Source organism: Lethenteron reissneri, chromosome 68 (assembly GCF_015708825.2).
Source record: "Lethenteron reissneri isolate LAM-NWPU_2019-01 chromosome 68, ASM1570882v1, whole genome shotgun sequence".
Taxonomy (NCBI): domain Eukaryota; kingdom Metazoa; phylum Chordata; class Hyperoartia; order Petromyzontiformes; family Petromyzontidae; genus Lethenteron; species Lethenteron reissneri.
Window position 1 is genome coordinate 4,404,922 of NC_083846.1, and position 24,562 is coordinate 4,429,483.

The 24,562-nt window shown below is 55.0% G+C and overlaps 1 protein-coding gene across 1 annotated transcript in view; it reads left to right on the forward strand.

Annotated features, from left to right (window-relative positions):
• The window catches only part of LOC133360315 (uncharacterized), a 106,327-nt gene that overhangs the window by 76,008 nt on the left and 5,757 nt on the right, over positions 1-24,562 (forward strand). Inside the window, exon 11 of the mRNA XM_061578961.1 lies at positions 14,446-14,786. Within this exon, the coding sequence (XP_061434945.1) occupies positions 14,446-14,786 (341 nt within the window). The remainder of the gene's footprint in view (positions 1-14,445; positions 14,787-24,562) is intronic.

Consider the following 24,562-nt stretch of genomic DNA (forward strand, 5'->3'; position numbering starts at 1 on the left):
GGTTAGCGCTACGCCGCGCCACGGACCCGGCGACCCGAGTTCGGTTCCCGCTCGAGGCCAACCCCAGCGACGATTATTTGAGCCGGTCCTGGGCCTCTCCTAGGTCGACTCGGCCTCATATGAGTACCTTGTGCGGTGTGTGAGAATCGCCGCCGGGGAGACAAAGGCGGCCGGGCGTGGTGCTGGCCACCCACCCCCTCGTGTGCCACAGTGCCGGCCTTCATAGGTGCTACTCGCTAACAGCACTTGCCCCAGCAGTCTGTCGAGGCTACACGGGGGGGTCTTTGTGTGTGTGTGCATCCGTGGGTGTGTTTGTGTGTTTGTGCCTGCGTGCGGGTACGCAACTGGCAGAGTGCACCCGGCCTGGCACAAGCGCCGTGTTGACGTCAACGCCACTTGAGTGGCGAATGGCGGCTGCTGTCGTTGTTGTCGTGTGCACGTTTATTCCTGTTGCTGCGAGTGATGATGCAGCGATTAGAATGATCGATTGGTTCTACTCGTCGTGGTGCAAGACGGACAGGACCAACGAGAGATGCGTTATTCACGACTCGCATGGTACAGACGGAACGAAAGTTATTGATTTTTGAATCGAATCGTGACTCAGCGTTGAGGGGGTTGCGGGGGGAGGACGGGGGGGGGGGAGACTACGTGATGAGTGTGTGAGTGTGTGAGTGAGTGCGTTTGTCACTGTGTGTGTGGGTGAGTGGGTGAGTGTGATTGAGTGTGTGGGTGAGTGTGTGGGTGAGTGGGTGAGTGAGTGAGTGTGTGGGTGAGTGTGTGAGTGAGTGCGTTTGTCACTGTGTGTGTGAGCGAGTGTGTGATTGAGTGTGTGATGAGTGTGTGATTGAGTGTGTGAGTGAGTGTGTGAATGAGTGTGTGAGCGAGTGTGTGATTGAGTGTGTGGGTGAGTGTGTGGGTGAGTGTGTGAGTGAGTGTGTGAGTGAGTGTGTGATTGAGTGTGTGGGTGAGTGTGTGATTGAGTGTGTGTGTGGGTGATTGTGTGAGTGAGTGTGTGGGTGAGTGTGTGAGTGAGTGTGTGGGTGAGTGTGTGAGTGAGTGTGTGAGTGAGTGTGTGATTGAGTGTGTGGGTGAGTGTGTGATTGAGTGTGTGGGTGAGTGTGTGGGTGAGTGTGTGAGTGAGTGTGTGGGTGAGTGTGTGTATTGAGTGATTGAGTGTGTGAGTGTGTGGGTGAGTGTGTGGGTGATTGTGTGTGTGATTGAGTGAGTGTGTGTGTGGGTGAGTGTGTGAGTGAGTGTGTGGGTGAGTGTGTGTGTATTGAGTGATTGAGTGTGTGTGTGGGTGAGTGTGTGTATTGAGTGATTGAGTGTGTGTGTGGGTGAGTGTGTGGGTGAGGGTGTGGGTGAGTGTGTGAGTGAGTGTGTGGGTGAGTGTGTGTATTGAGTGATTGAGTGTGTGTGTGGGTGAGTGTGTGGGTGAGTGTGTGAGTGAGTGTGTGAGTGAGTGCGTTTGTCACTGTGTTTGTGAGTGAGTGTGTATTGAGTGATTGAGTGGTAGTGTAGCAGTTTGCGCGTCGAACTCGGCGACCCGAGTTCGATTGCCGCTCACGGCCAACACCAGTGACAGTTTTCTGAACCGGTCCTGGGCTTCCCCTAGGTCGACTCGGCCTCAGATGAGTGTGTTAAGCCACTGGGGGAGACAAAAACGGCCGGGCGTGGTGATGGCCACCCACCCACTCTCTCGTGTGCCACGGTGCCGCCCTTCAGTTTTGGTGCTGCTCGCTAACAGCACTTGCCCCAACAGTCTGTTAAGGCTATACGGGGGATCTTTGTACACAGGTTAGGTCTGCTGCTGAGGAGGTAAGGGGGGGTGGGGGGCCAGTTGAGAGAGTGATGAGAAGTTGTAAGAGTGAACACCGCTGCCCGTTTGAGCAGCGACGAGTTTTGACATCGGACGGAGAAAAGTTGCTGCCGGGTTGATCCCAGTTGAAGGTGGCGGCAGCGATCCGGGCGCGCTGCGGATTATAAGCCGTGTTTATTCGCTGCACGTGGGTCCAAAGCCGGGCGGGGGGGGCACGGTGCGGGGTGCGTACGCCTGCGTGCGTGACCGGCGTGTGTGGGGAGCGGCGGAGTTAACGGCGCGAGTTCGATTCCTGCTCACGGACCGCCGACATCGGCGGCGATTATCCGAACTCGGCTCTAACGCCTCGGCTGGGTCGACGCAGCCTTGAATCGGTGCCTTGCGCGCCGTGCAAACATCGCCACTGCGGAGACAAAGGCGGCGGCCGGGGTGCGGTGCCGATCCGCCGACCCCCTTGGTGTGCTGTGCCGGCCTCCGTGGCCGCTGTGAGCTCACAGCGGCACTTGACCCAAGAGTTTTGTCGAGGCTATGGGCGGCGGACTTTGTGCGTGTGTTTGCGTGTCTGTGTGTGCCTGTGCGCGTGTCCCTGCGTGGCACGGCTCCTATTCAGCCGCTGTTCACGGCTCATTTGGCGGGGAGTTCCCGTGCTTTCTGCGCCGCTTGACCCGTGGCTGACGATTTAATTGCTTCCCGTGACCCCCCCTAGAGTCTCGGGGATCGGCAGCGCGACCCTGGCGGGGGCGGAGGAGGGGGGGGGAGAGGAATTCCAGACCTTTGGAGACATTTGGTCCAAATGGAGGACGACTGGCAACCGAACCGATGGGGGGGGCCGGGTTGGAGGGGGGGGGGGCATCAGGAACCTCTTTGGGGGTCTCTGGCCGTGCGCGATTCTTTTTTTTTCATTCCTGAAAAAAAAAAAATTGGGAAAAAAATTGCGCGGGGAGGGAGGGAGGGGAGGGGTACGTCGAAGGGCCCGGCTATGTGAACCAGCTGTGTTTACCCGTGCGCTTTGATTGTGCCCTTGTTTTGGTAATGAACATGGATGGCAGGAAGGGAGGAGGGGAGGGTGGGGGTGGTGGTGGTGGTGGAGGAGGAGGAGGCCGCGCTCTAATGGCTAAGGGGAGCTTAGGGACTGACATAATCCGACACGAGGAGGCGGAGGAGGGTGTGGAATCGATGGCCGGGGGGGGGGCGGGGAGGAAGAGGGGGGAGGGGTGGGCCCCTGAGCTCCACGCGCGCGGGGGGGGGCCTTGTGATGTGACGAAGGCCGCGTCGGGAAGCGCCGGGAAGCGCCGGGAAGCGCCGGGAAGCGTCGGGAAGCGCCGGGAAGCGCCGGCGTAGCGGCGGCGGTGGCTCGTGCGTGTTCACGGAAATCACTGGGCAGCGACAAAGCTGATCCGTCGACACGGGGACATGGGTAGCCTGTGAGCCTTGGGGGGCGGTTGGTTGGGCAGCGCCTACCGCTGGCACCGAGTAACCAAGGCTCGGGGCGGGGGGGGGGGGGTGCGGGACCAAGAGTGCCGGCATATTGATGGACACCAGAGATTGGGTGGCCAAACAACCCTCGCAGAGCCAATTTGGTCATCGCTATAGTCCCCACCCTCCCAATTGGCACAGCCATCCACGGCTAACATCAGTGGCGAGTGGCATCTGAACCGGTCCCGGCTGAACCCCCCCCCCCCCCCCCGCCTCCACCAACCCACCCACCTGCACACTGACCCCGCGCGGAGAAGTGCGGCCAAACGACATGCCGAGGCCGGTAACCCAGGCGAGCCGCCCCCCCCCCCCACGGCACCCCTCGCCCTGTCCGCTCGCGTTTGCCATCAGGTGAGCGATCAAAGGCCGCCGAGCGGACCGGCAAACGCCGAGCATCCGATGCCAGGAATCCTGCGGTTGCGTATGTGCGAATGAGCGTACGCGTGTCCGTGTGTGCGGGGAAGGGGGGGGGGAGCGGCGGTGCAGCGGTTTGCGCCGCCACGCTCCGAACTCGGCGGCCCGGTGCCGGCCACCCCAACACCCTCTTGTGGCGTGCCGGCCTTCGTGGCGTTTGTCGGTTCTTGACCTGGGAGTGCACGCACCAGCTGGGGGTGCGCGAGAGACGTGGGGCAGATTTTTTTTTTTTAAGTAAATCATCGAAAACACAAATGAAGCAAGGGGCACGTGACTTCTACTTTGTTTCATCAAACCGGTGCACAGGGTGCTTCGGAACAATAGTAACGCTATCGTTTTTCACGGAAAAAGAACGGATGATACACTGTAACATGATAACAAATGCAGCTTCAAAACGTCAAAGAGTCCCCTCGACTTGTTCGCCAGCATTGTCAACACGTGCGTGGAATCTTCTCCAGGTGGTCTCCAGAGGCCCGGAGGCAGCACTTTTCTCGTGGCGTTGTTGCGAATTCTCTGAAGCGATAACATTTTTCTGAAGCACCCTGTATTTGTTAACATGCGTTGTTTTTATCTTCTTTTTGGTTCTTTCGGTAAAGCCACGTAGAATGGAAATAATAAAGTAATAAAATGAAACATGATAAAATAATTCTCACGACGTTTCGGCCACAACGCAAGCAGCCGTCCTCAGGTGAAGAAACAGGGCTGTCGGAAAGACAGCGTCTGAATGAACATCACCAAGCAAGAACAGGTCAGTCTTCTCGACAGACCTGTTCTTCACCTGAGGACGGCTGCTTGCGTTGTGGCCGAAACGTCGTGAGAATTATTTTATTATGTTTTATTTTTATTATTTTATTGTTTCCCTTCTACGTGACGACTTTACCGAAAGAACCAAGAAGATGAATCCCTGCAGTCACGAAAGCTTTAAATCGAAGTATTTATACGTTGTTTTTTTATACGATTCAGAACCAAAGGGCCGCGAGTCTTGCAGTAAATGTTAAGAACCACTGTGTTAGAGACTGTACGGGAGATCTTTGTGTGTGTGTGTCCGCCCGAGTTCGATTCCCGCTCACGGCCGATTATTTGAATCGGTCCCGGGCCTCCCCTAGGTCGACTCAGCCTCAAATGAGTACCTGGTGCGGTGTGTAAACATCGCCACTGGGGAGCCAAAGGCGGTCGGGCGTGGTGCTGGCCACCCACCCCCTCGTGTGCCGTGCCGGCCTTCGTAGCTGCTCGCTAACAGCACTTGCCCCTACAGTCTATTAAGGCTATATGGGGGATCTTTGTCTTTGTCACCCGGGTAGTGAGGATGTGATGCTGCCCCCTGTACCCCCCCTGTTTGCGATAACCCCTCGGCGTTGGGGGGGGGTCGGGGGTCGGGGGTCAGGGTGTCGCGCCCGCTGTGACCTCGCCGCTGCGTTCGCCTCAATGACAAAAATTCCACTCCCCGGTCACGCCCCGAATAGCCGCGTTCTCACGCGCGGCGCGGCGCGGGGGTTGGGGTGGGGGGGCGGTGGCCGTCGTTGTTCCGCCAAGGTGAGCGAAAGTGAGAAGAAGTTTGGTGACTGGAGTTGAATGGCGAGCGAGATGGAGCGGCGCTCCCGGCGGTCGTATTCAGTTTCTCACCTCGGGGAGCAGTTTCTTTTTTTCTTCTTGGTTCTTTCGGTAAAGTCACGTAGAATGGAAATAATAAATAATAAAAATAAAACATAAAATACAATTCTCACGACGTTTCGGCCACAACGCAAGCAGCCGTCCTCAGGTGAAGAACAGGTCTGTCGAGAAGACAGAGTCTGAATGAAACACCACCAGGCTTGGAGCGACTATTTAAGCTAGGATGGAGGGGGGAAGAGTGCCTTGACAAAAGAATTTGCATAGCAAGAGGAATGTTAGCATATTTATGGGAAATGCAGATATGCGATTAGTACTACTTGTGAAATGCGTAGGAGGTTTGGCGGGGGGTTTAAAGTCATGTTTTGCCCGTGCATTATTTTCTTTTTTGTTCGCGCGCCGAGTTTTGTCGCGTTCCTGCGGTTACCACCTCTGCTGTAACGAAGACTACTGCTGTCGCGGCTGTGGTTCCTGAGTCGGATCGGATGTTCCTTCTGCTGTGGATCCTGAATCGAATGTTCCTGCTGTTGTGGATCCTTTATCAGGTGTTCCTCCTTTTCTGGATCCTTTATCGGATGTTCCTGTCTCTGCTGTGGATTTTGTATCGGATGTTCCTGCTGCTGCTGCTGTTGCCGCTTGCGTGAGAATGAATGTCTGTTGGTTCGCTGTGGGGAGCGGCGGCGCTGCGGTTAGCGCGCCGCGCTAAGAACCCGGCAAATCAACTTCGATTCCCGGCTTAACGTCAGTGGCGGGTGATGTCCGAATCTTGGTCCTGGGCTGCCGCCCTTCACCAACCCACACTGACCGGCGTGGTGAAGTATGGTCAAACGTGTGCCCTGTTACTGACACCGGCATAGGGACGATTGATGGGGGGCAATAGGGTAAATCTACACTATGGGAACCTCATTTGCCAGTAAAAATATGATAATTGGTTTTTTACCCTTCTATCTGGCAACAAAACTGACACCTTTTTACAAGGAGTCATGTTTGCATAGACCGCAATACCTGCAATCATAATACAAACAAAAGAACATTATCAGAGTTGTGTTCTTTTGTTTGCATTATGACTGCAGGTATTGCGGTCTATGCAAACATGACCCCTTGTAAAAAGGTGTCAGTTTTGTTGCCAGATAGAAGGGTAAAAAACCAATTTATCAATAGGGTAAATGTTTATTTTTTATGTCAACAGCTTCATGTGACCTCGGTAACTGCTGCCGGGCGCTGCTTATTATTGTTATGATCACTACTGTGATCATAGTGCAGGGACTCCTCTGCTCACGAACACTCGACTTGCGAACTTTCAGAGATACGAAGTTCAACCGCCGCGCAATAGAATGGCGGTTGTGGCATCTACATCTGCAGAGCATGAAGAACCAGTGGCATCTACATCTGCAGAACGTGAAGAAGCAGTGGCATCTACATCTACAGAACATGAAGAATCAGTGGCATCTACATCTGCAGAACATGAAGAACCAGTGGCATCTACATCTGCAGAGCATGAAGAACCAGTGGCATCTACATCTGCAGAACGTGAAGAAGCAGTGGCATCTACATCTACAGAACATGAAGAACCAGTGGCATCTACATCTGTAGAACATGAAGAATCAGTGGCATCTACATCTGCAGAACATGAAGAACCAGTGGCATCTACATCTGCAGAGCATGAAGAACCAGTGGCATCTACATCTGCAGAACGTGAAGAAGCAGTGGCATCTACATCTACAGAACATGAAGAACCAGTGGCATCTACATCTGTAGAACGTGAAGAATCAGTGGCATCTACATCTGCAGAACATGAAGAACCAGTGGCATCTACATCTGCAGAGCATGAAGAACCAGTGGCATCTACATCTGCAGAACGTGAAGAAGCAGTGGCATCTACATCTACAGAACATGAAGAACCAGTGGCATCTACATCTGTAGAACGTGAAGAATCAGTGGCATCTACATCTGCAGAACATGAAGAACCAGTGGCATCTACATCTACAGAACATGAAGAACCAGTGGCATCTACATCTGCAGAACGTGAAGAACCAGTGGCATCTACATCTGCAGAACGTGAAGAAGCAGTGGCATCTACATCTGCAGAATGTGAAGAACCAGTGGCATCTACATCTATAGAACGTGAAGAACCAGTGGCATCTACATCTGCAGAGCATGAAGAACCAGTGGCATCTACATCTGCAGAACGTGAAGAAGCAGTGGCATCTACATCTACAGAACATGAAGAACCAGTGGCATCTACATCTGTAGAACGTGAAGAACCAGTGGCATCTACATCTGCAGAACGTGAAGAACCAGTGGCATCTACATCTGCAGAACGTGAAGAAGCAGTGGCATCTACATCTGCAGAATGTGAAGAACCAGTGGCATCTACATCTATAGAACGTGAAGAACCAGTGGCATCTACATCTGCAGAGCATGAAGAACCAGTGGCATCTACATCTGCAGAACGTGAAGAAGCAGTGGCATCTACATCTACAGAACATGAAGAACCAGTGGCATCTACATCTGCAGAACATGAAGAACCAGTGGCATCTACATCTGCAGAATGTGAAGAACCAGTGGCATCTACATCTGCAGAGCATGAAGAACCAGTGGCATCTACATCTGCAGAACATGAAGAACCAGTGGCATCTACATCTGCAGAACATGAAGAACCAGTGGCATCTACATCTGCAGAACGTGAAGAACCAGTGGCATCTACATCTGCAGAACGTGAAGAACCAGTGGCATCTACATCTGCAGAACATGAAGAACCAGTGGCATCTACATCTGCAGAACGTGAAGAACCAGTGGCATCTACATCTGCAGAACGTGAAGAACCAGTGGCATCTACATCTGCAGTACGTGAAGAACCAGTGGCATCTACATCTGCAGTACGTGAAGAACCAGTGGCATCTACATCTATAGAACGTGAAGAAGCAATGGCATCTACAGGAGAGTATACATCTTTTAAAGCCCTTCCCCGTGTCCCGTGTACACGCCGTACATGCAACATGTTTGGAATCGACAGGAGTAATAAATCCACTTGCGAACAGACCTCTGGAACCTAACTCGTTGGTAAGTCGAGGAGTTTTGATTTAAAGCTTTCGTGACTGCAGGGATTCATATTCTTGGTTCTTTCGGTAAAGTCACGTAGAAGGGAAACAATAAAATAATACAAACATAAGACAATAAAAATTATCACGACGTTTCGACTGCAACACAAGCAATCATCATCAGGCTCTGTTTTCAAATGTTCTTGCTGTGGATTTCACACCTGATCACGATTGCTTGTGTTGCAGTCGAAACGTCGTGAGAATTTTTATTGTTTAATGTTTTATTATTTTATTGTTTCCCTTCTACGTGACTTTACCGAAAGAACCAAGGACAAGTAGAGGAGTCCCTGTACTAATAAGTTTACAGCTGTTTGTCAATCCACTGCTGGGGGAAGGTCGCCCCCACGCCGTCGGGGTTGTTTGACCACACTTGACCGCGGTTGGTTTATCGGCGGGGAAGAACCGGGCGGCTGAGGCATCGCTCGCCCCGCCGATGTTAGCTGGGGCCCCGGGAGACTCGAGCTCGGGAGACCGGTGGTTCGTGACGCGGCGCCGATCGCCGCCACGGCGCAACCGCCGCGCACGTCGGCGCCCGACACCCTGGACGGATTCTCACGAGATGAGAGATCGGGCGACGACAGATCGAATGATTGTGGTGAATGGATGGGATGGCTACTGCTGCTGCTGCGGCTGCCGCTACGGTGGTGGAGTGCACGCGGAGACATTCTTGACAGCGTCTGTCACCACCGTAGCCTTTGATGCGAGGAGTTCGATATTCGTGTGATGGGTTGCTGAAGGCCCCTCTCCAACCCATCTTCCCCAACTCCCGTGCCGCGTGCCGCCCCCCCCCCCGCCACCCACATATTAATTGTGGGGTTTGGAATGTATCGACGGGTGCCGTCCGCTTTCATCGCGAGAGCTGGCGAGCGAAATTCTCCCCGCGTCTGCGGTTGGATAATCGTTGGGCGTTGGGGGGGGGGCGGGGATGGGGAACAAAGCGGAGTTATTGACGCGCGGCCGTCGGAGCGAGCGTCTCTCGCTCTCTCTCGCACGCGCGCTTTTCCTGCCGATGAGTGGAGAGCGGCCCTCTCTCGGGCCCTCTCTCGGCCTCTCTCGACCCCTCTCGACCCCTCTCGGCCGCCCTAATGTGCCCACTCGGGGCCCGTCAAGTGGAGTCGTCAAAGCGCGGACGGGCGAGCTAGCAAAACTACAAAGCCAAAAACCGGTCGTTATTGTAGCCGTGTCCCCCTTTGTACAGCGGCGGGGGGGGGGTGGGTCGGCGGGGGAGCGGTGGCGCAGCGGTCGGGGCGGTTGCGCCTCCGGACCGCGACGCGAGTTCAGGTCCCGGTTGTCGTTGGCGAGCGACGTCTGATTTTCCGGGAGCCAGCCTCTCCCCGGCGCGGCCTTGCCGAGGTTTTGCAAGTCGCCCCGGCTGGCTGTCGAGCGACGTTTTCGCGTTGGCACCAAGCGCTCTCGTTAAACTCGATTCGTTAAACTCGATTCGTTAAACTCGATTAGTTCAACTCGATTCGTTAAACTCGATTAGTTAAACTCGATTCGTTAAACTCGACTAGTTAAACTCGGTTCGTTAAACTCGGTTCGTTAAACTCGGTTCGTTAAACTCGATTAGTTCAACTCGAATAGTTCAACTCGATTAGTTAAACTCGATTCGTTAAACTCGATTAGTTAAACTCGATTAGTTAAACTCGATTAGTTCAACTCGATTAGTTAAACTCGATTCGTTAAACTCGACTAGTTAAACTCGGTTCGTTAAACTCGGTTCGTTAAACTCGATTCGTTAAACTCGATTAGTTCAACTCGATTAGTTCCACTCAATTAATTAAAACTCCATTAATTTAAACTTTTCATTGAATTCCATTCATTCAACTCGATTAGTTAAACTCAATTCGTTAAACTCGATTGATTAAAATCCATTCATTAAACTACATTCATTAAGCTCTATTAATTAAACTCGATTCATTAAACCCCATTCATGAAACTCCATTACACTCCATTCATTAACCTCGATGAATTAAATTAGATTAATTAAACTCGATTAAATAAACTCAATTGAAAGCTTAAACAAATGTGTTAAGCGCCCTTAAACAGTTGCTGTGCAATGGAAATGCGGAAATAGTTTAACATGAACCAAGACTTAATTTTGGAGCTTTCGTAACTGCAGGAATTATTCTTTGGTTCTTTCGGTAAAGTCACGTATAAAGATAAAATAATCAATTAAATAATAGCATGCGACGTTTCGATTGCGACACAAGCAATCATCATCAGGTATATGTTGCAATCGAAACGTCGTATGCTATTATTTTATTTATTATTTTATCTTTATACGTGACTTTACCGAAAGAACCAAAGAATGAACCAAGTCGTTAACTAAAGAGACAGAGAGAGAGAGAGAGAAAGCCGTTTAAAACGCGTGTAGTTTTTCGTCCACATTTGAAGCCGTGCAAGCGTGTCTAGGAAGTCGCGTCCCCTGACCTCGACGGGGGTAACGAGGGAGCTCCGGAGTTGATGTTCCGGCAATTGCAGAAGCACCCATACTCTTAGTTCTTTCGGTAAAGTCACGTAGGTAAAAGAAATGAAATTAAAATTAATAAAACAATAAAAATCACGACGTTTCGGAGGCAACACAAGCTTCCTTCTTCAGGTGAAACTGTCACAGCAAAATGAGCTTGTGTTGCCTCCGAAACGTCGTGATTTTTATTGTTTTAATTTTATAAATTTCATTATTTTTGCCTACGTGACTTTACCGAAAGAACCAAGGGTATGAATCCTTGCAGTCACGAAAGCTTCAATTGCAGAAGCGCCGTCAACCACCCCGAGTGGGAAGCCCAGAGTCCCCCGCGGGACAGTGCGGAGTTCGCACTCGGACGATCTTCGTTGACCTTGACGGAATATATGGCTCAAGGAGGTCACGAACGTAGGGAGGAGCAAGTCCATGCAACTCGATTCATCGAAACTCGATTGTCAAGCTCTGTGGGAAGCGCACCGTGTCGTGCGCACGTGAATCGATTCGTACTGGCGGTGGTGGCGGTGGTGGCGGTGCTGGAGGTGGTGGCGGTGCTGGAGGTGGTGGCGGTAGTGGTGGCGGTGCTGGAGGTGGTGGCGGTGGTGGAGGTGGTGGCGGTGGCGGCGGCGGTGGCGGTGCTGGAGGTGGTGGTGGCGGTGGTGGCGGTGGCGGCGGTGGCGGTGGTGGCAGTTGTTGCGGTGGCGGTGGTGGCGGTGGTGGTGGCAGTTGTTGCGGTGGCAGTGGTGGCGGTGGTGCTGGTGCTGGAGGTGGCGGCAGCGGCGGTTGCATTGGCGGCACAGAGCCGTCCCCGTCCTGTGGAGTGTCCCCCTCATGCCCTCTTGTCACCTTTAATCTCCCCTTTTAGCGCCCGTGTCAAAGCGTGTCGGTGGGGGTTGTAGGGGGCAGGGGGGGGGGCGCTCAGCCGCATCGAACCACCGCCACCACCTCCCGGCGCTGGGGACGCTTTCAAACCTCGGGAGCCCCGCGGCCCCGGTTCACGTTCGCCAAGTGGAAACGCGTTGCCGAGCGTAGAGACCATCGGTACCTCATTTGCCAGTAAAAAATATGATAGTTGGTTTTTTACCCTTTTATCTGGCAACAAAATTGACACCTTTTTTTTACAAGGAGTCATGTTTGCATAGACCACAATACCTGCAGTCATAAAGCAAACAAAAAACACAACTCTGATAATGTATGCACTGTCCTTGAAATTGATTGGTCCACACCCGAGACAGCTTTCCTTAGAGCCTAGTCTCACATGGTGTTGGACCGGATGACGCCAAAAGGCGCACAACTCAAAAACAATGCACCATCAGAGTATGAGAGCTCGGGGTGAAGCATTTACACCATTGGAATATCATTTGCCAGTAAAAAAATATGATAATTGGTTTTTTTACCCTTTAATCTGGCAACAAAACTGACACCTTTTTTACGAGGAGTCATGTTTGCATAGACCACAATACCTGCAGTCGTAATGCAAACAAAAAACATGGATTGGTCCACACCCGAGACAGCTTTCCTTTAAGGAAAGCTGTCTCGGGTGTGGACCAATCAACTTCAAGGACAGTGCACACATTATCAGAGTTGTGTTTTTTGATTGCATTATGACTGCAGGTATTGTGGTCTATGCAAACATGACTCCTTGTAAAAGAAGGTGTCAGTTTTGTTTCCAGATAAGAGGGTAAAAAACACTTATATTTTTTACTGGCAAATGAGGTTCCAATGGTGTAAATGCTCACCCCGAGCTCTCATACTCTGATGGTGCATTGTCTTTGAGTTGTGCACCTTTTGGCGTCATCTGGTCCAACCCATGTGAGACTAGGCTCTAAGGAAAGCTGTCTCGGGTGTGGACCAATCAACTTCAAGGACAGTGCATATCATTATCAGAGTTGTGTGTTTTGTTTGCGAGGTGAATGCGTCCGTCCATCGTCATGCCGCCTCGAGACATCTGTGGACACGTGGGGCTGACGTTGTTCGCTCGCACGCGGTGTACGACACCGGCAAACACATTTATTTTGGATTGCCATATCCGGCACTCTAGCTGTCCTGAGAGCCACGTGTAAAAGCATTCGCTCAATAAAAAAATGACATTTGTGCGGCGTTGCCTGGGGACCGCGCCACGAAAAGGCGCCGATCCCCCCCCTCCCCCCCCCCCCCCCACGCTCTGTAGAATTCCGGCCCTGGAGAATCGCAGAGCTCGGAGGGACTGCCGCACGCGAGATGCGCTTTAAATTTCGATTTAAAGCTTTCGTGACTTGCAGGGATTCATCTTCTTGGTTTTTCGGTAAAGTCACGTAGAATTGAAATAATAAAATAATAAAAATAAAACATAATAAAATTTCGATTTACAACTTTCGTGACTGCAGGGATTCATCTTCTTGGTTCTTTCGGTAAAGTCACATAGAATTGAAATGATAAAATAATAAAAATAAAACATAATAAAATTTCGATTTAAAGCTTTCGTGACTGCAGGGATTCATCTTCTTGGTTCTTTCGGTAAAGTCATCACGTAGAAGGGAAGTAATAAAATAATAAAAGTTAAACATAATAAAACAATTCTCACGACGTTTCGGCCACAACGCAACAGACAGACCTGGTCTTCACCTGATGACGGCTGCTTGCGTTGTGGCCGAAACGTCGTGAGAATTGTTTTATTATGTTTTATTCTTATTATTTTATTACTTCCCTTCTACGTGACTTTACCGAAAGAACCATGAAGACGAGATGCGCTTTCTTGGCTGGCGGAGGCGGTGGGGAAAGTGCCGCCCCCTCCCCTACTGCGCGAACCAGAGGCCCGCTTGAGGAAGGGATGTCACAGGTAGCCCCGTGATGTCCACTTCAGCGGGGCAGGAGGAGGCAGACACGAATGAAATGAATATCAAAAGAGACGGCGGAGAATCGGGCTGGAGTGAATTGTTACTTGCCTGTATCTGTCTGTCAATGTCTGCCTGTCTGTATTTGTCTATCAGTGTCTGGCTGTCTGTCTGCACTATATCTGTCCGTGTGTGCACCTCTGCGATGGGGGGGGGGGGGGTTGGCGGTGGTGTTACACAATGAGCGTCGGAGCGAGCGACGTCAAAACGACGCGTTGGGTGGCGGCCGCCGTTGGCTCTGCCGCTCGGCGGCAAACGCCGCGGCCTTTCCGCACGCGGTGACGGCGGCGGTGACGACGGTGACGATGGCGGCACTGCTGCAACAGCGGTGACGATGGCGGCACTGCTGCGACAGTGGTGACGATGGCGGCACTGCTGCAACAGCGGTGACGATGGCGGCACTGCTGCGACAGCGGTGACGGCGGCGGTAACGGCGCCGATTCTCGCGGTTGTCATGATGCCGCTGATGACGGTGCCGACGGCGGTGCGTTGACGGCGATCCAGTCGACCGACCGCGTTGACGCCGACGGGATTGACGGCGTCCACGGTGGCGGCGGCGGTGTCCGTGGCGACGACAGCAGCCGCGGTGACGGCACTGACGTTTTATTGAAGGTGCTGCTATGGTGACGACGACGACGATGATGATTTTCCCGCTGTCTCTCCCCTCTCCCGTGACCCCCGCGCCGACAGGCTCGTGACGGCGCTGCTGCGGGTGGTGCACAAGCAGCACGGCTTGCTGGCGTCGGCCGGCCTGGCGGGCGCCGAGGAGAACGCCGACGTGGACGAGGTGGTGCGCCTGGTGCGGCGCGAGCGCGCCGTCGTGTGGGCCGACACGGCCGCGGCCGTCGACGGGGACGCGAGCCGCGACGGGGAGGGGGAAGGCGGCGACGCGGAGGCCGCCTGCGACGGCAGCGTGCGCAGCGTTGTGGAGTTCACCTTGCCGGGGTTGGTCGCGCTGCCGGCGCTCGACGCCGGGGAAACGGCGGCGGCGGCGGCGGTCGCGCCGGTCTGCCGGGACGCACCGCCCGCGGGTGAGACGGGTGCACGGGAGAGGGGTCGGGGGGCGGGGTGCGGTGGTGAGTCGGTGTGTGAGATGGTGTGTGAGTGAGTGGGTGGGTGGATGTTGAATTATTTGCGTTGAGCGAGTTGGGTGTGTTGAGTGAGTGTGTGTCGCTGGCGAGTGAGTGTGGAGCGTGGGTGTGTGGTGGTGAGTCGGTGTGTGAGATGGTGTGTGAGTGAGTGGGTGTGTGGTGGTGAGTCGGTGTGTGAGATGGTGTGTGAGTGAGTGGGTGTTGCGTGAGTCGGTGTGTGAGATGGTGTGTGAGTGAGTGTGTCGCTGGCGAGTGAGTGTGGAGCGTTGGGTGTGTGGTGGTGAGTCGGTGTGTGAGATGGTGTGTGAGTGAGTGGGCGTGTGTTGCGTGAGTCGGTGTGTGAGATGGTGTGAGAGTGAGTGGGTGTTGCGTGAGTCTGTGTGTGAGTGAGTGTTGAATTTTATTATTTGTGTTGAGTGTGGTTTGTGTGTGTTGCGGGGAGCGGTAGTGTCGTGGTTAGCGCGCTGCGCTATGAACCCAGCGACCCGAGTTCGATTCCCACTCACGACCAACACCAGTGATGATTATCCGAACCGGTCCTGGGCCTCCCCTAGGTCGACTCAGCCTCAAATGAGTACCTGGTGCGGTGTGCAAACTTCGCCACTGGGGAGACAAAGGCGGCTGGGGCGTGGTGCTGGCCACCCACCCCCTCGTGTGCCGTTCCGGCCTTCATAGGTGCTGCTCGCTAACAGCCCCGACAGTCTGGTCAAGGCTTAATGGGGGATCTTTGTCTTTGTGGCGTGCGTGTGTGTGTTGCGTGCGTGTGTGTGTGTTGAGGCGGGTGTCTGGGTATCAGCAGAGCGAGTGCTGTTGTGCCACATCCCTTAATTGAGCAGCTTCCGCGTGTGGGCGTCTTAAGCCTCCGTCTGCCCCGAGGCCAACGGATCCGTTATCCTCCTCCCCTACCACTCCCCGTGGTGGCGGGGGGGGGGGCGGGTGCCCCCCTTGGCTCCGTGAACCTCCGACCCCTCTCGTGCTGCCCGCCACTCCTGCACTCCCTCGCCGCTCTCGGCTGTCGCTTGCAGTGGCCATGTCGGTCGCTTTGGAGCGATGAGTTGACGACCTCGGTGGGATTGTTGGATGGTTTAGTTGTATTTGTGTGTGTTTGGGGGGTGATCTGTTTACCACCTTTCTTGCGCTTTGCACGCCGGTCGGGGTTTGCTACTGTTTGTCGTTGTCACGGTTCCAACCCCGTGTGTGTCCCGGCTGGACATCTGTGGGAAAGAGCTTGATAGCTCTTCGGATTCCTCCTGCGTTATGAATCAATATTTCTGATTCAGCGCAGGGTGTTGGGTTGGTGGTGGAGCCCGCGTGTGACCCGCGCCGCCACGCTCGGTCTGCCCGCTAGCCCCCTTCCGTCAAGAGCGGGCGTCTGTGACGGTGGGGGGGGCGCTGGTCGCCTTGTTTACCGACGTGAGCACGGGGCGATTGAAACTAGCACGCCCGCCCGCCTCCCGCCACGCGACCTCTCCGCTCCCCTCTCTCTCTCCGCAGCCCGAGTCGCCCGTGGCGTCCGCGCCAGAGGTCGCAACCGGGTACCCGATACCCGTACCCTACCCAATACCTGGCTACCCGTACCCGGCCGGGTACGGGTACCTGTTTGCGACCCTGGTGTGGCCGGGTACGGGTACGGGTACGGGTAGGCCGTAAGTCACTGGTGAGTAACCGTTTGTCACTCATTTCAGGTAGGGTACGGGTAGCGTACGGGTACCCGTACCCGGCCGGGGTACGGGTAGGTCGTGAGTCACTGGTGAGTAACCGTTTGTCAATCATTTCGGGTAGGGTATGGGTACGGTACGGGTACGGGTACCCGTTTGCGACCCTGGTGCGGCCGGGTAAGGAATCAAAACCCGTTTGCGACCTCTGGTCCGCGCCCGGGACTGCCCCGAGGTCTCAGCCGCTCGCTCGCTTTCTCTCTCTCTCCCCCTGCGCGTCTCTCGCTCCTTCTGTACTGGGGGGTGGACGGGGGGGGGGGGGTGGCGGCCCCTTGTTTGTTTACACAACTCAACGCGAGCGCCGGTCAAATTAGTCTTGACTCCCTCTCCTCCTCCTCCTCTCCCTTTCTGCCGTCGCCGCAGCTGGGGAAAGGATGTGGGTAGGGAGGGGGGGGGTGTAGGGAGGAGAGAGGGGGGGGGGGTAGGGAGGGGAGGGGGTGGCGGATGGCCGAGAGTGGGGCGGTGGGGTGGTGGATCTGGGTGAACTCGGCAGAGGCGGGAAGGGAGAGACGCGAGGATTCCACGGATGCCTCCGCATGGTGGCCGGAGGTTGGGTCGGGTGGAATTCGGAGCTCCCAGGGTGCCTTGGGGGTGAGACCCCCGCGACACCGACACGGACGCTGTGCGAGCCGCCCCCTGTCCCCCTACAGCCAACAGCAGATCCCCACGGGGACAGCTGTTGCACAGCCGTAGCTGTGCACATGGACAGCTGTTGCACATGGACAGCTGTTGCACAGCCGTAGCTGTTGCACAGGGGCAGCTGTTGCACATGGACAGCTGTTGCATAGCCGTAGCTGTGTACAGAGACAGCTGTTGCACATGGACAGCTGTTGCATAGCCGTAGCTGTGCACAGGGACAGCTGTTGCACATGGACAGCTGTTGCACATGGACAGCTGTTGCACAGCCGTAGCTGTGCACAGGTGCAGCTGTTGCACATGGACAGCTGTTGCATAGCCGTAGCTGTGCACAGGGACAGCTGTTGCATAGCCGTAGCTGTGCACAGGTGCAGCTGTTGCACAGGGACAGCTGTTGCACATGGACAGCTGTTGCATAGCCGTAGCTGTGCACAGGGACAGCTGTTGCATAGCCGTAGCTGTGCACAGGGACAGCTGTTGCACATGGACAGCTGTTGCATAGCCGTAGCTGTGCACAGGGACAGCTGTTGCACATGGACAGCTGTTGCATAGCCGTAGCTGTGCACAGAGACAGCTGTTGCACATGGACAGCTGTTGCATAGCCGTAGCTGTGCACAGGGACAGCTGTTACATGGCCGTAGCTGTGCACAGGGACAGCTGTTGCACATGGACAGCTGTTGCATAGCCGTAGCTGTGCACAGGGACAGCTGTTGCACATGGACAGCTGTTGCACATGGACAGCTGTTGCATAGCCGTAGCTGTGCACAGGTGCAGCTGTTGCACAGGGGCAGCTGTTGCATAGCCGTAGCTGTGCACAGGGACGGCTGTTGCACATGGACAGCTGTTGCATAGCCGTAGCTGTGCACAGGGACAGCTGTTGCACATGGACAGCTGTTGCATAGCCGTAGCTGTGCACAGGGACAGCTGTTGCACATGGACAGCTGTTGCACATGGACAGCTGTTGCATAGCCGTAGCTGTGCACAGGTGCAGCTGTTGCACAGGGGCAGCTGTTGCATAGCCGTAGCTGTGCACAGGGACGGCTGTTGCACATGGACAGCTGTTGCATAGCCGTAGCTGTGCACAGGGACAGCTGTTGCATAGCCGTAGCTGTGCACAGGGACAGCTGTTGCACAGCCGTAGCTGTGCACAGGGACAGCTGTTGCACAGCCGTAGCTGTGCACAGGGACAGCTGTTGCACAGCCGTAGCTGTGCACAGGGACAGCTGTTGCACATGGACAGCTGTTGCATAGCCGTAGCTGTTGCACAGGGACAGCTGTTGCATAGCCGTAGCTGTGCACAGCTGTCCCTGTGCACAGGTGCAGCTGTTGCACAAGGACAGCTGTTGCATAGCCGTAGCTGTTGCACAGGGACAGCTGTTGCATAGCCGTAGCTGTGCACAGCTGTCCCTGTGCACAGGTGCAGCTGTTGCACAAGGACAGCTGTTGCATAGCCGTGGCTGTGCACAGGGACAGCTGTTGCACATGGACAGCTGTTGCATAGCCGTAGCTGTGCACAGCCGTAGTTGTGCACATCTGTAGTTGTTCACATCTGTAGTTGTGCACAGGGACAGCTGTTGCACAGATGTAGTTGTGCACATCTGTAGTTGTGCACAGGGACAGCTGTTGCATCGTGCATACGTGCCGTTTGGTAGCATCAGGCGCAGTTTTGTCGGTAGACGCGGGGTCGCTTGCACGTGCGGTGATTGACGTGCGCTGTCTGCTCGTGGGTCGCTGGCCCCGCGGGGTTCACCGTCGCCGAGTCGGATCTCTGTTCACTCCTCCCGCCCCCTCCACCCCCACCAGCGATTTGACGCGTCGTAGCGATTTTGACAACTCGATCGAAGAAAGAAAGAAAGGAGGAGAGAAAAAAGAAACGATGTATTTATTTGGCCTTTCGTCGCGTGCTCCCGTGTTTGGCGTCGGTGCCGTTCAGTTTGCCCCGTGGGGGTCAAAGCGGCGGTGGTGGTGGTGGTGGCGGTGGTGGTGGCGGCGGTGGTGGCGGTGGTGGTGGCGGTGGCGGTGGTGGTGGTGGCGGCGGTGGTGGCGGTGGTGGTGGCGGTGGTGGTGGTGGTGGCGTCGGTGCCGTTCAGTTTGCCCCGTGGGGGTCAAAGCGGCGGTGGTGGTGGTGGTGGCGGCGGTGGTGGTGGTGGCGGCAGTGGTGGCGGTGGTGGCGGTGGTGGCGGCGGTGGCGGCGGTGGCGGCGGTGGCGGCGGTGGCGGCGGTGGCGGCGGTGGCGGCGGTGGCGGCGGTGGCGGCGGTGGTGGCGGCGGTGGCGGCGGTGGTGGCGGTGGTGGCGGACGTGTTGTTGCTCAGCGTGTGGTTTTGCGGGAATCGCAAACTATCGATTCTCGCCAACTGCGAAGCAACGAGGCCGAACGCGGCAACCCCCGGGGTTCCTTTCCTCCTCACGGCCAACACCAGTGAACCGGTCCTGGGCCGCCCCTAGTTCGACTCGGCCTCAAATGAGTACCTGATGCGGTGTGTAAGACATCGCCACTGGGGAGACAAAGGCGGCCGTGCGCGGTGGTGGCCACCCACCCCCTCGTGTGACGTGCCGGCCTTCATAGGTGCTGCTCGCTAACAGCACTTGCCCCAACCCCAACCGTCTCTTGAGGCTTTTCGGGGGAATCTTTGTCTTTGTGAGTGCGTGCACGTGTCAGTGCGTGTGCCAGTGCGTGTGTGCGCGTGCCAGTGCGTGCGTGCCAGTGCGTGTGTGCAATTGTCAGTGCGTGTGTGCGTGTGTGCGCTTGCCAGTGTGTGTGTGTGCGTGTGTGTGTGTGTGCGTGTGTGTGTGTGTGTGTGTGCGTGTGTGTGTGTGTGCGTGCCAGTGCGTGTGTGTGTGCGTGCCAGTGTGTGTGTGCGTGCCAGTGTGTGTGTGTGTGTGCGTGCCAGTGTGTGTGTGTGTGCCAGTGCGTGTGTGTGTGTGTGTGCCAGTGTGTGTGCGTGCCAGTGCATGTGTGTGCGTGCCAGTGCGTGTGTGTGCGCGTGCCAGTGCGTGTGTGTGTGTGTGTGCCAGTGTGTGTGCGTGCCAGTGCGTGTGTGCGCGTGCCAGTGTGTGTGTGCGTGCCAGTGCGTGTGTGTGCGTGCCAGTGGCGAGCTCCAAAGTGGGTCTGACCAGGCCTCGGCCAATCGGCGACGTCCATTCACGAGCGGTTGGGGCATCGTTTACATTCGATGCCATCGTAACGAATTAAGCTTTCAGCGCGTATCTCCCCAAACTCGCTTAACGACCAAACTCGCTTAATGACCAGTTTCGCGGAACCAATTACCGTCGTCAAGAGGGGTTCCACCGTATTGGTATTGGCGTGCGCGTGCGAGTGACACGATCCCACGCTCTCCCCTCGCTCCGCTCGCTACCACCAACGCCTTCCCAGCTCGTGACGCCACCACCGCCGCCAACTCAGGGGGGCGGCGCGACCTCCGCCCGCTCTGCCACCGGGAGTAGCGTGCCCCCCCCCCACCTCTGCCCCCCCCGCCTCTGCCCCCCCCCCTCTGCCCACCCCCCCCCCTCTGCCCGCCCGGCTACGGCGGTCGACACGACCCGTAGCCGATTTTGCCGGCCGATCTTGCCGTCCTCCGTCACGCAGCTCACAGGTTAACGGTTTTTCCGCTCGTTAAAATTTTGTCCGACGGACATTTATCGGGATTGTGAGAAGCTGGGGGGGGGGGGCGGGGGGGGGGGGCTTTGGCTTTTATTGCTCCGGCTCTCAGCCGCGGGCTGCGGGCCCCCCCCCCCCTCTCCACCGCCCCCGGCTCCGCTGGCTCACCACGCCGGCGCTTGGGGGGTGGTATTTGCGTAACATTTTGCCGCGGCAGAGCGAGCTGCGCCGCGGTATTTACAGCGGCGATGGGCTTCTTCGTTCTCGCCTCGGGGTGGCGGGGGGGGGTGGGGAGGGAGCGGGGGGGGGTGGGGAGGGAGCGGGGGGGGGGTGGGGAGGGAGCGGGGGGTGTGGGGGGGAGCCGGGGGGGGGCGCTGGCAACGGCGGCCGCGTTTGCGATTTATAAAAAAAATTTATGTTTTAACTGCAGATTTCAACGTAGTATTTCTTATTTTACCGCTGGCACTTTTAACGCCGAATCTTGCACTTTTTGGAATTCCTCGATCGACTCAAACTTTTTTAAAAGATAAATTAAATGTTTGAAATTATACGATCTTATCCGTTTCATTCTTTCCATTCGCATTATTATTATTATTCCGTGTTCCTCCGACGTTGTTAGACCCGTCACGCAAACGGGTGTGCGGCCGCCATCGATGAAACCCGACTTGAAAGAGCATCTTAGCTCGCAGGGTACTTGAAAATCAACCGAACCGACGGACCCCAGGACGGTCCGACGAGCCGACTCCTCTGCGACACCTTCCTCGAGATGATCCTGAAGTGATCGAAGCTTGAGAACGAACTTTGCGTTTCGGGGGACCAGCAACGGTCGAGAAACCGGCCGCGTTGACCCACACGAGGTGCTGCCCAGATCCCGGCTGGTTTGTAAACCCCCCCCCCCCCCACCCCGGCACGCTTCGCCCGGCACGGACGATGCCGCCGACGGCTTTCCGCGCCGATAATCGACCGCCGGCACCGGCACCGCGCGTTTTTTGGCTCGACTCTCCGGTTTGAATCTCGGCCGGCAAACGGAGAGTATTTATTCTAGATTTGAAGCTTTCGTGACTGCATTGTCTTTGAGTTGTGCGCCTTTTGGCGTCATCTGGTCCAACACCATGTGAGACTAGGCTCTAAGGCTGTCTCGGGTGTGGACCAATCAACTTCAAGGACAGTGCACATTATCAGAGTTGTGTTTTTTGTTTGTATTATGACTGCAGGTATTGTGGTCAATGTAAACATGACTCCTGGTAAAAAAAGGTGTCAGTTTTGTTGCCAGATAAAAGGGTAAAAAAAATAATTATCATATTTTTTACTGGCAAATGAGGTTCCAATGGTGTATATGCTTTACCCCGAGCTCTCATACTCTGATGGTGCATTGTCTTTGAGTTGTGCGCCTTTTGGCGTCATCTGGTCCAACACCATGTGAGACTAGGCTCTAAGGAAAGCTGTCTCGGGTGTGGACCAATCAACTTCAAGGACGGTGCATACATTATCAGACTTGTGTTTTTTGTTTGCATTATGACTGCAGGTATTGTGGTCTATGTAAACATGACTCCTTGTAAAAAAATGTGTCAGTTTTGTTGCCGGATAGAAGGGTAAAAAAACAATTATCAGGATTCATATTCTTAGGTTTTTTCTTTTATTAATTTTTTTTTTACCTACGTGAATTTACCGAAAAAACCTAAGAATATGGCAAACAGAGACCCAACGGAAAGGCGGAGCAAAGACCCCATCCCCCCCCTCTCCACCCTCGTTCTTCACCGACGACTCCCCTCCCCCCATACACCGAGGGTGTCGATGACACGGCCCGTCTGTGCGGCGATTGCCGCCGTGCGGAGCAGTTGTGTTTCCCCTGGGAATTCGGGGGGCGGGTGATTTGGTCGCGCGGGATAGATGAGCTTTCACGGCCGAGTTTGTTCACGGCGTCCGTTGTTCCGCGCCGCCCCCCTCCCTCCCCGCCGACTAACGAGCGGGAAGGAGGAGGAGGGGGGGGGCTGGAGAATGACAACGGCGTTCGCTGCCTCCCGCGCGGTGCTGCACCACCGCGCCAACCGGTGACGAACGTACGCGTATATATTCTTAGGTGTTTTTGGTAAAGTCACGTAGGTAAAAATGTTTAATTAATAAAAGTAAAATAAAGTAAAAATCACGACGTTTCGGAGGCAACACAAGCTTCCGTCTTCAGGTGGAACCGTCACAGCAACGACAGCTGTATCAAGTGTGATTTTTATTTTATTTTTATTTTACTTTTCACTTGATACAGCTGTCGTTGCTGTGACGGTTCCACCTGAAGACGGAAGCTTGTGTTGCCTCCGAAACGTCGTGATTTTTATTTTTATTTTATTAATTTTTTTACCTACGTGACTTTACCGAAACAACCTAAGAATATGAATCCTTGCAGTCACGTGTATGTATATCTCGACCGCTCGTGGGTCCGAGCGGTCGCCCCGTGCCGAGTGTGGAGATCGGCACCGGGGGGAGAGACGGAGGCGGTCGGGCGTGCCGCTCGCTCATCCACTCCGTGGCGTGGCACGGTGCCGGCCTTCGTTGGTGCTACTCTCTAACGGAGCTTGCCCCAACAGTCTGTTAGAGGCTATGGGGTGGGGGGGAGGGTTCTTTGTACGTGTGTGTGTGTCTGTGTGTATGTGTGAGTACGTGTGTGTGTTTGTATGTGTGAGTACGTGTGTGTATGTTTGTATGTGTGAGTACGTGTGTGTATGTTTGTATGTGTGAGTACGTGTGTGTATGTTTGTATGTGTGAGTACGTGTGTGTATCTGTATGTGTGAGTACGTGTGTATGTGTGGTATCTGTATGTGTGAGTACGTGTGTGTCTGTATGTGTGAGTACGTGTGTGTGTGTGTGTATGTGTGAGTACGTGTGTATGTGTGGTATCTGTATGTGTGAGTACGTGTGTGTCTGTGTGTGTATGTGTGAGTACGTCTGTGTGTGTATGTGTGAGTACGTGTGTGCAAGTACCTGTGTGTGTCTGTATGTGTGAGTACATGTGTGTGAGTGTCTGTATGTGTGAGTACGTGTGTTTATCTGTATGTGTGAGTACGTGTGTGTGTTTGTATGTGTGAGTACGTGTGTGTGTATGTGTGAGTACGCGTGTGTGTCTGTATGTGAATACGTGTGTGTGTGTGTCTGTCTGTATGTGTGAATACGTGTGTGTGTCTGTATGTGTGAGTACGTGCGTGTGTGGGGAGCGGTGGTGTAGCGGTTAGCGCTACGAACCCGGCGACCCGAGTTCGATTCCCGCTCACGGCCACCAACACCGCCAGTGACGATCATCCGAACCGCTCCTGGACCCCCTCCACCGAGTTCAACTCGGCCTCAAACGAGTACCCGGTGCGGTGTGTAGTAAACATCGCACGCTGGGGAGACAAAGGCAGCCAAGCGTGGTGCTGGCCACTCACCCGCTCGCTGGCAGCGCTTGCGTTCAGGTTACACGGGGGGTCTTTCTCTTTGTTCGTCTAATGGGGCGGGAGCGGCGGAGGAGTTGATTGGCCGTTGCGATGCGACCTCAACGACCCCGAATTCCCGTGTCCCGGCCACCGCTAGAATCGGGTGACGGGTGGCATCCGAGCCTTTGGCGGGCATTGATGCGGTTTTCAAACACCGGCACCTGGGGGGACTGAAGGTTGGGGGCCGGGTGGGGCACAGGCCACCCGCCCCCTCCGTGTGGCGCGCGCAGGTCTTGATCGGTGCTACTCGCCAACGGCACGATCCGCTGGAGGCTATACGGAGAATGTTGTTAGTGTGTTGAGT